The following is a 12,099-nucleotide window of genomic DNA, read 5'->3' as shown; positions in this document are numbered from 1 at the left end:
TTTATTTTTTCAATGGTGAACAGCAAAAATTCTGATTATTTTTGGTAATCATGAATTATTTGTATAGATTAACCATAACATTAATGATTTATTTTGGTTAAAATCTTTAACTAGCTTTAGTTAGTTTTTTATTTTATTATTTTTTTATAACAATTAAATTATTTTAAAATAACTTTTTTTGAATAAAAAAACCACCACCTATTTTTCCCCCACCCCAGCCAACCAACCCCCTCCTCCGCCCACGCCAAGCCCCGATCCCCTTGCGCTCGGCACCGGCCGCGCTCAGACCCCCTGGTGCTCACACCGCATCGGCCCTCCCCCCGTCATGTCACCTTCTTCCCCTTGAACCACCAACTCGCCTTCGCCTTCCTTACGCCCACGAAACCCTCGATAAACCATCCCCAACCCTCGAAAAAACCCCAACCAGAACCCTAGCAATGGCGAAGGAGGTCCGGTTAGGGTTTTTTAAGGGTTGGGTGATGGTTATAGGGGGATTCGTGGGGGAAGGATAGGGGTTTCGGGGAAGGGGTTGGGGTTGGGTGGTTCGGGGGAAGGGAAACACGACAGTGGGAGGGTGTTTAGCGCGGCACTGGCGCTAGGGAGGATGTAACACCCTAGACATTCCTTTCCTTTAAAATACCTATTTTGCCCTTTTTAAAATACGAAATAGGAAAATCTAAAACATTATTGCTGTCGTGAAAACGGTTAAGGCAAATATCAAAGACACATACAGCAGAAGACTATCTTTAAAACCATTTAAAAAAAATCAACTTAAGAAGTCAAACCAAACAAAAGTAAAAGTCAAACTAAGTCAAACAAAGTCAACCTACAACTTGAAACCATTGTAGGCCCTCAAAACCAAACAATAAAAAAATACCTTTGCGTTAGTCTCATGGACAGAATAAAATAAATAATATTCAAAGCAAATAAAACACATTATATTCCTATGAGAACTAAGCATGATTCGCTCTTCACTCAAGTCCATCATGAGTATGCTTCACCACCTGTAAAGCTTCTCTCTACTTGTCCCCATTACTCACCATTAGAAATGGGTCGTCGTAGGGCCAAGGTAAAGACAAGGCCAAACAAACATACAAACACACCATCAGCAATGCTGAGTACATAAGCGTAATAAAAACACACTAACATGCTTTCAACTTATCATCACACAACTTACTCTGTTGCACCTGTTTACAAGCATACAAAACACTCTCAACACTTAACTAGACAAATACCAATTTTTATTTAATTTTTATTACACATCGAACGAGTTTCCAACCAAATCCCTGCCTCAAATAAATTGAGGTAAACTACACCGGGAGCTAACCGGGTAGGCAAATGTCACATGAAAGTAACTGGACGTCCTGCACATAAGATAAGTAAAAAGGAAAGTACAGCATCCTGTACTCCCAGTAGAAGTCATGGTTAAATATAAAACCCCATAACTCCCCCCATATGTTCATACTCGAGGTATATACGTTACAAGATTTTTGGTGTGTAATCTCTTTCACTTTACGTTGTTTACATATTATTATATTTGGTGATGACTCTCAAATCATAACACAATCAAACATTATAATTCATTCAAGCAATCAAACATACCAATTTAATTCTTGAACAATTAGTGACCACATAAATGTAATAGTTGAACCCTTCTTAATCTACCTCAGTGTCAAAGACACCTTAAACGCATAGTGCGCCGCAAATCCTATCCCTCGGTGTTAGAAACACCTTAAGTGCACTTAAGCACCGCAATATAATTTATTCCTGTATACTAAGACACTTAAATAGCTCCTTTCTCATGCTTATATCATCAGTAAAAATTATATGAACCATAATAGAATTCCCTTTTCATATTCTAAACCAAATTAAACATTTAGTTTGACTACACATGCTCTCTAACATGCCCATAATAAAAATGTGGTTTATAATCAACATACCGACATAATTTATTCCAATCACCAATTCACCATAAATAATTCACACATCACAAATCATTCACAAACATCAATCCAATCAACAAATTCCTATCATCGCCTACCATGATACTACTTGGAATTAATTTAAACAAAGCCTAGCATGCTTCTACATATTCAAATAATTACTAAGTACGGGAACGTACCTTGAGTATGACCTCAAAATCGCTACGACTAAATAAAATCACTCACTTAAAAGTCTCCTACAAACCAAAATTACAAAGAAGCATTAATACCTCTTCCACACAAATTTCCAGCAATATATACACTCTTTAAATCACTCATAAACCCTCTAAAATAAGCTGAAATTTTATTTAAAATCCTTACGTTTATTCCCAATTAATGGGTAATTAAAAATCCTTTGAAGAAATATAATTATAGCTTATATATAAAAATTCCAGCATTATTAAAACTTATAAACTTGCTGTAATTTAATTTAAAAACATTAATTTCAACAGTTTTAATCAACCACAATCAAATTCCATCAATAAACATTAATTTAGAAACCTAGGGTTTTCAATTTGGGGCTTTTTAATCCAAAATCAAATCTGAAAATTTATATACAAAATACTTATCATTAAACATCCTAAAATCATCACAAAACCCAAAAAAATAATTAGATTTAGGCTAGATTGAATTAAAATCAAATTTATTATTATTATTATTATTTTTTTTTTTGGTTTGGACGCCACAACATCGACACCGCAGCCGGCTGCTGCCGCGCTTGCTGGTGGCTGCGGCAGTGGTCCGGCAGCGTGTGGTGAGGGGAAAAGAAAATAAGAAGAGAGAGAGAGTTTACCTTTGGGTGCACTTCACCTTAGGCATATGATGGGTATTTATACCCCCTTTCATATCCGTCCTACTTAAAATTCCTTTACTACCCTTAATGATCCCTTTTCCTAGTTAAACTAGTATTTTGACTTTCCTTAAATACCATTGACTTTAAAAATTATCTTTTTATAAAATAATATGCGTCAATATTTCCAAATCATAAAATAAAATATTTTGAAGATTATTAAATAATTAAAAATAAACTTTTAATTAAAATAATTCTTTTTAAATTAATAAAAATCATAAATAATTCATTTCGAATTATTTAAATACTTTATGAAATACTTATTTAAATTAAAATACGTATAAAAAAGACGGGGTATTACAGAGGAGGTGTCTGGGCGCGCATGGAGGGCGGGGGGTGGCTGCATGGGTGGTGATTTTTTTTTTTAAAAAAATAATTTAATTGTTAAAAAATAATAAAACTAATCCTAGTTAAAGATTTTAACCAAAAATATATCATTAATGCTATTGTTAATATATGTTAATAATTCATGGTTACCAAAGGTAATTGAAAGTTTTGTTGTTTACCAAAGAGAAAATGAAAAAAATCACATGAGTATCAAAGAAAATTTCCCTAATTTTAATAACTTATCTTTGTCGGGGAAATTTTTATTGAGGATAAGTAGTGTGAGGTAAGTTTGGATTTAAATAAATGTAGGATAGAAGAGGTGTCAAAAACTAACCCGACCCAATTCGAATAAAATTTAATTCAGATTTCGATTTGTGTGGACACAATAATTTAGCATGATTCAAATATGAAATAAACTTAAACTGACCCGGTCTCACCGAATCCAGCATTGACGACCAACCAAGTTAATACCAATGTATATGTTGTTTTTGTAATACATATATATTTTTTGTAGTATTGCGTATATAGTTTGAGTTATTTTAATTGCAATATTTATTTCAAAGTATGCAAAAGGTAAATAGGACAAATTTTTAGAAATAATATCCCCAATGGCCTTACTCACTTAAAGAGTTAAGGTTGTTTATGTAACTAAAGTCCATAGATCTCAAAAGGCTCAAATCAATGTTTTAAAAGGAAGGAAGAAAAAAGAAAAAAAAAAAAAAAACTGAAATAGGAAGTATGAAATGGAGCCGAAGCCGGTGACACGTAATTGGTGGTAGGTAGGAAACTGTCCTCATCCAGTTATCCGGTAAACCTACTACTGCTACTAAGATTTAACCTACTACAGTATTAAAATTAGAAAAGTACTTTGATAATTACTCTTACAACATAATGACATGTCCTCTCCCCACCAACCCCCATAACCTATGATCTTCATTAACTATTGTTTCAAAAGCTTGGCTTTAATCCTAACAGTAATCTTATGCCACCATGCTCTAAAAAAAACATTAAAACTAAATACTTTTTACACTTTTCACATAAATCACATAATCTACTTTGAACCATATTAGTAATTCGTAATTCAGAAAAAAAAATAAAAAATAAAATTATCATGTGGGCATTTATTAGAATCATTTCAATATACGTAGTGTATCAAGTTTCTGTTATACATATTGATAAGTAAAGATATTGTTAATTAAATTTTTATGTTGGCATACGTGCCCTGTTAAAATGGCGTATTAATTTTAAAACATAGGAAGTAAAAAATTATTGGAAGATTTAAGAAAATTTGTGGTAATTTACTTGCACTTTTTAAGTAGTATGAATATGTTTATTCAAAAAAAAAAAAAATAAAGGTAGTATTAATATGTTGTGAAATACATAGTACGGAGTACTTATTATTATTATTATTTTTTTTTTTTTGACTTTTTGAAAAAACGACATGGAATTAAATTAATGGAGGTCAAGTTTCGCCAAAGTGGAGTGTTTTTTTTTTTTTCCTTTCCTTTTCCTTCACAATTTTATATTACCACGTTAGTAAAATTAAATAGATCTGTTTGGAAATCTAAATTTTTTGAGGTAATTGCTAATACAAGTTGATCCATGCATAATATATACATAAATAGTTTATGATTCTTACTTTATTTGTAAATGGATATAGAAGACTTCTCCAATTTATGTTTAAACTTTTGAAACCACTTTATTTATCTCAGCTCATTTGTGTTATAAATACTCTGTTCGTCTTAATTTGTTTGCTTCATAGGCAAAATGTGTTTTTATCAAAGATTAAACGAAAACACTACTAATGGATAGGATTATATTTGTCTTTTTTCATATATACAAGTAGGATTGGCAGTAGGAACATGTTATTACATTAGAAAATAGGGCAATTTTAAGAGACATCTAAATTTAAAAAATAGAGCAAACAAATAATAAAAGAGAGAGTAAGTATTAGTAATGTTTAAGACTTAAGTTATCAATATTGAAGCATTAATATAATTAAATAACCATTAAAATGGAAAAAAAAAAGAATGTCGGAAAATGGAGTAGAAATAAAATAATGGAAGTGGTAAAAAAGAGTTGAGACATTTAGCGGGTGAGCATGGATCGGATATCTGATTCGAAATTGGATTTCGGATCGGATATCCGTATCTGAAAAATTGGTTATTTGATATTCGTATTCGATCCGAAATAAGACTTAAGTTATCAATATTGAAGCATTAATATAATTAAATAACCATTAAAATGGAAAAAAAAAAAAAGAATGTCGGAAAATGGAGTAGAAATAAAATAATGGAAGTGGTAAAAAAGAGTTGAGACATTTAGCGGGTGAGCATGGATCGGATATCTGATTCGAAATTGGATTTTGGATCGGATATCCGTATCTGAAAAATTGGTTATTTGATATTCGTATTCGATCCGAAATGTTTCGAATACCCGATATATGGATATCCGAAAATTTTGGATCGGATAGTTTCGAATTTTTTTTTTTTTGAAACACCAACCCTTTAAGTTTTAATAATTTGGTAAATACTAATGTAATGGCAAAAATAATTTATTTTTAAAGGCAAATATGTAATGATATCCAAATGCAATTTCACATAACACAATATTTTCCATTAGAGAACTGGTAATTCAATTCTAAAAGTAAATCAAAACACAACATCTTTTAATAAAATACATTCAGCCTGCTCTAGAACCTTCAACTTCTAAATAATAATAAAAAAAAAATCAAAATCTAATTCACCAAATTACAATCAACCAAATGACGCTCCACCTTCGCGAACTCGCAATGGTTCTAATTGTAATGGTGTTCAATTAGTGGAACTCCCGAAGGTTAAGAACCACCGTTGACGACAATTAGCAGCTGATGGAGTGAAAACATACCGACGCGATGAGATGCTGAGCCGGGCATGAAGGTTGAGTGAGAGCCTGAGGTCTGAGAGATTGAGAGTGAGGTGAGGAGAGGAGAGAGAAAGTTAGGGTTGAATACTTGAATGGTTGTCTTGGTTGAGGAGATCTGAGAAAATTGAGATTTAATTGCTTGAGAATTTGAGATGAGGAAAGGAGAGAGAATCTGAGAAAGCTAGAGAGAAAAAAAAAGAGGAGAAGAGAAAGAGAGGCGGGTGGGGGCGTGGGGACTCAATTGTTAGGGTTTGGTAGTTTTTATATGATGTAAAAAATAATATGGAGTACTAAAATATCGGAGTAAATGAGTGATTTCTTCATATTTATCCGATATTCGGATTTTTTTTCGGGTATCGGATTTCCGAAATATGATATTTGGATATCCGATATCCGACTTTTTCGGATCGGATATCCGATCCGAAATTGATTTCGGATCGAATATTCATAATTTTCGAATCGAATGCAGATTGGATCATCGAATTTTCATATAGTTTTGCTCAGCCCCAGATACATGTGTTAATTAAAAAAATGATTAGAGAAAGGTGATTAGTGGTAGCAAAAAGACTCAACAACCCACTAGCAAGGCAGTAGGCACTCAAAAAAAGAAGGAAAGTAAACCGGTGAATCAAGTAGCCGGTGAAATTGGATGTGCTATAAATAGAAAGCGCACGAATTGCAAATGGTATCAGTTAAACATACATATTCATTTCAGTGCCTCCAATCAATCGTCTCGTCGGTGTTCTCTCATTCTCTCTCCTGCCTTCTCAGATCTTCTTCCTTAAGGTACTTCACTGCTCTCTTTTTGTTTTTTTCGGAATGTTTAATTGCTTATCATTTTACTTTTGTATTAATTATTGATTCAACGTTAGATTGTTGATAGTTAAATCTATTATCGTAGAATTCGTTTCATTAGGTTATAGAAATGGAATCTGTTTATTTATTGATTTTCATTTTCGGAAAATGAATCTGAAGATCTGGGCATCAATATGACCTGATTTCTAACCAGTTTGTTTCGATTTTGGATTTAGACTTGACAGTGAATGTTTTATATTATACGAGGTTTTATTTTGGATTCATGAGTTTTTAGAAATCAAACTTGTATTTGAAGCATAAAAGAAATGGCAATTTTTATGATAACATCTTATGCTATGACAATGCTATAGCTAGGTTTTTGACATGAATTCATCTGGTATGGTTAATTAATTCAGGAAATGGAGACCTTCCTATTCACCTCGGAGTCTGTGAACGAGGGACACCCCGACAAGCTATGCGATCAGGTCTCTGATGCAGTCCTCGACGCTTGCCTTGCCCAGGACCCCGACAGCAAGGTTGCTTGTGAAACTTGCACCAAGACTAACATGGTTATGGTTTTCGGTGAAATTACCACCAAGGCCAATGTAGACTATGAGAAGATTGTCCGTGACACTTGCCGCTCCATTGGCTTCATCTCTGATGATGTCGGTCTTGATGCCGACAAATGCAAGGTCTTGGTCAATATCGAGCAACAGAGCCCTGACATTGCTCAGGGTGTCCATGGCCATCTCAGCAAGCGCCCTGAGGAGATTGGTGCTGGTGACCAAGGCCACATGTTTGGCTATGCCACCGATGAGACCCCTGAGCTTATGCCTCTAAGCCACGTTCTAGCCACCAAGCTTGGTGCTCGCCTCACTGAGGTTCGCAAGAATGGCACTTGTCCATGGCTCAGACCAGACGGTAAGACTCAAGTCACCGTTGAGTACTACAATGAGAATGGCGCCATGGTTCCCGTCCGTGTTCACACTGTCCTTATTTCCACCCAGCATGATGAGACTGTCACCAATGATGAAATTGCTGCTGACCTTAAGGAACATGTCATCAAGCCTGTCATCCCTGAGAAGTACCTTGATGACAAGACCATCTTCCACCTTAACCCATCTGGCCGATTTGTCATTGGTGGACCACACGGAGATGCTGGACTCACTGGCCGTAAGATCATTATTGACACATATGGTGGATGGGGAGCACATGGTGGCGGTGCTTTCTCTGGCAAAGACCCAACCAAGGTGGACAGAAGTGGTGCCTATGTTGTCAGACAGGCTGCTAAGAGCATCGTAGCCAATGGGCTGGCTAGAAGGGCTATTGTGCAGGTATCTTATGCCATTGGTGTTCCCGAGCCTTTGTCTGTATTTGTTGACACTTATGGAACTGGAAAGATCCCTGACAAGGAGATCCTTAAGATAGTGAAGGAAAACTTTGACTTCAGGCCAGGAATGATCTCTATCAACCTCGACCTCAAGAGAGGTGGTAATGGCAGGTTCCAGAAAACAGCTGCATACGGGCATTTTGGAAGAGACGACCCGGACTTCACTTGGGAGGTTGTCAAGCCCCTGAAGTGGGAGAAAACTAATGCGTAATGCTGCTAATGCCGGGAGCTGCAGATTTTGCATCTCTGACTGCTACTGCTGCTATATAATGTTTTTATATTCTGATTTTTTCCCCATTGAAATTGTTTCCAATTTCGACTTGATTCTTGAACCAATTTAAAAAGAGATGGATTTCTGTTTTCGTTTATTTGAATTATGAGTAGCATCAATTTATCTTGAAAGCATGGTTTGGCTTAAGCATTTCAATTCTCACAAGCTCTTCCCTTGAAGCTACATATGTAATTATGACCTTGGCCTTTAAATATTTGTTAGATCATTGTTTTGGTATAAATTTCTTTTTTTTGTTTTAACATTCAAAGTTACAGTGCATTTAAATGTCATGTGACCATTGAACTAAGTGATGATAGAAAATTTATAATAAAAATAAAAAACCAAACAAGAATAGAAGCTTGATTATAAAATTTTAAAGCGCTACTATAAGCGACAGATTATATGTTTCCGTTGCTAATTTTAGAAACGGATTGTATATTTCTGTTGCTAATTTTAGAAACGGATTGTATATTTCCGTTGCTAGTTTAGAAACGGATTATATATTTCCGTTGCTAGTTTAGAAACGGATTATATATTTCTGTTTCTAAAGTTAGCGACGGAATTTTAATTTCCGTTTCTAAGTCATTGCAACAGGATTTGAAACGGAAAATATTCTGTCTCTAAATCAGCTACGGTTATACATGTTTTCTGTCGCTAAGCTCATTTAGCGACAAGGCTTTTAACAATGGAATGATTCCGTTGATAAATCTGTTGCTAGCTAAATCTAGTGACGGATAAGTGGAAATTAGCAACGGATTCGACCTGTAGCTAAATGACTTGATTTTTGTAGTGGGGAGTCTAGGAGAGGCCAAGCAGTGGTGAATTATAGCCATGGGTGGATCTCAATTTTAGTATATTAGGAAAACTAGACTCTAATGACATTGGCGACATTACAGTGATTATACGATTTTCCAATAATGCTCCTTTTATTACTCTTTTTTTTTTTTTTTAAAATTTTGTTAGCTAATTTAAGTCATAAAGTATTTTATTTTTCTTCTAATAACTAGCAATCTAAAATACGTCATATCAATTATTTTCCTATTATTGTCTTCTTCTTTTTTTCTCCTAATTTATGTTTTATTTTCCTATTTAATCTTTATCAAATATTTTTAATAAAATTCTCAATTATAAAATGTATTACAATTTCTATGTACAAAAAAATGTATAAAAATTGTTTCAAAAAAATATGTATAAAAATTTATGAATACTGCTACTTTTTGGATGCATGTGCGTTCTTTATTTCAATTTAGTAATTACGATTTACGAATACTACTACTTTTTAGGTGCAAGTTCATTCTATATTTCAATTTAGTAATTAAGATTTACGAATACTACTACTTTTTAGGTGCAAGTTCATTCTATATTTCAATTAAGTAATTCCGATCCATATAACTATATAAGCTCCTTTTATTGGTCTTTTTTTTTTTTTTTTTTTTATCTAATTTAATTATTCATTTGCCTATTTAATCTTATTTAAACGTTTTAAATAGTGCCATTCAAATGTTTCAAATAAAAATAAAAATAATGCCATTAAAAAAAAACGTTAACTTGGATATGAACTTATTAAAAATAAAACAGATAATTTCAAATAAAAGAAGTTTAGAAAAAAAAAAAGTTTAGATAATTTCAAATAAAATGACTCGGTTATCTTATTTAAGTAGAAGCATTGTGATTAGACAGGGACTGAACTTATTTTAACTTATTCAAACTAAATCTATTCTATCCAAATTTATATGAACTTATTGTATTTTATCTAAACTTATTTGAACAATGTCATCTCGATTCTCGAATATGAACTTTTTGAAATTGTTATCCATAAAATGAGTGGAAATAATGTGAATAGATCAGAATAGGGTTTGAACTTATCCTCTAAAACTCTAAATTAAACCTATCTTACTAGAATTAATATGAACTTATTATATATATCTTATTTAAACTTATTTGAACTTATTAACTCGAATTTAAACTAATCTGAAATTGTTTCCTAAAATGAGTGGAACCCATGAAAAATAGATCAGAATAGGGTCTGAACTTATCTTCCAAAAATCTTAACTATACCTATCTTATCGAAATTAATATGAACTTATTATATCTTATCTTTAATTTATATGAACTCATTAGTTCGAATTTGAACTTATATGAAAATATTTATCCTAAAATAAGTGGGAAAAAAAAAATGTAGTTTAAACTTATTAGCTCGAATATGAACTTATTTGAAATACAATAAATGAAAAAATTGATAATGATTAAACGTGAACGTCAATACATGAATTGTTAACAAACCGACCCGAAAAATAGACCCGAACCCGATATGACCCAACCTGAAATTAACCCAATATTTGAGACCCGGAACCCGAACATGACCCGACCTGATTATAACCCGCAAATTATTGACTTGAACCAAACCCGACTTGAACCTGAGAATGACCCGACTTGGTAATAACCCGACCCGATAATAACCCACAAATTACTGACTTGAACCAAACCCGACTCGAACTCGAGAAGGACCCTAACTCGTTTTAACCCGTTAAAACTCGAATTAAACCTGACCTATTATTCACCCGACCCCAATGTAACCCGACCTATTATTGACCCGACCTAAACCTGACTCAAACCCGATAAGATGTATGACCCGACTCAAGCATGACTCGACCCGAACCCGTCCCTAATAGATTACAACATTAACCCGAATTGACCCGACCCGAGTTGACCTGACACACACTAACCCGACCCAAACTCGACTCGTTTACCAGAATTGACAGTTATAGGTATGCGGTGGGGATGGGGCGGGTACAAAGCAGGGCAGGTACAACTTAAAATCCACCCATGGTGAGTATGGTTATTATCCCCATCCCCGCTAGGACCCATCCCCGCCCCATTGAGACCGGGATGGGACGGATCTCCTACTTGACCCACCCCACTGACATCCCTAAATATAATGGTAACTTTATGTATTTATATCTCACATCCTTTGTCACCCTCGTCATCAACACAATAACATTATTGTAAATCCGTTGTACACATAAGTAAAATACCCTTTGCCAAGTATAAGCCTAAAATGACCCGAATAATTAATCCAACTAATTGACTTGAGATAACTTGAACACTTTAATCCAAACTAACCCAAGTGTCTTTTTTCCCCCTTGCTCTTCCTTCACAACTACGATCGTCCCGCTAACATGATGCCAATCTTGAGAAAATTAAAATAATATCCCTTCAATTAATTCAATAGCAAGATTTAACACACAAAAATTATCCCCTCAATTTTCCTTATTTAAGAGAATCTAGGCAAGACAGTAGTATAAAATTAGATAACAACGAAAAATAATCCCTCAAAAGCGTACTTCGTATCAAAGAAACTCTATTTCAAAGCTTTAGAGGTTTGATTAAACTCCTTACAAAAGATAAATCATTTTGGAAGAATGAGGGTGATTAAATTGCTAGGGCATTCAACAAGGTAATTTACAAATTGTTTAGACTCAAGCGGATCTGACCCCGACCTTAGCTTCTACAAAATCATGAAATGTGCATAAATTAGTCAACGTAAGCCAAAAAAAACATGGGAAAAATGGATTAAAAA

The 12,099-nt window shown here is 33.9% G+C and overlaps 1 protein-coding gene across 1 annotated transcript; it reads left to right on the top strand.

Moving 5' to 3' along the window:
* The first annotated feature begins 6,728 nt into the window (after positions 1 to 6,728).
* Positions 6,729 to 8,698, top strand: LOC110734214 (S-adenosylmethionine synthase 2). Its single transcript, XM_021914272.1, has 2 exons — positions 6,729 to 6,849; positions 7,275 to 8,698. Exon 2 carries the CDS (start codon positions 7,278 to 7,280, stop codon positions 8,457 to 8,459), a length of 1,182 nt encoding a protein of 393 aa, XP_021769964.1. The 5' UTR covers positions 6,729 to 6,849; positions 7,275 to 7,277; the 3' UTR covers positions 8,460 to 8,698.
* Positions 8,699 to 12,099: the final 3,401 nt, after the last annotated feature.

This window comes from Chenopodium quinoa, unplaced genomic scaffold (genome assembly GCF_001683475.1).
Source record: "Chenopodium quinoa cultivar QQ74 unplaced genomic scaffold, ASM168347v1, whole genome shotgun sequence".
Taxonomy (NCBI): Eukaryota; Viridiplantae; Streptophyta; class Magnoliopsida; order Caryophyllales; family Amaranthaceae; genus Chenopodium; species Chenopodium quinoa.
This window is presented reverse-complemented; position numbering and strand designations above follow the sequence as displayed.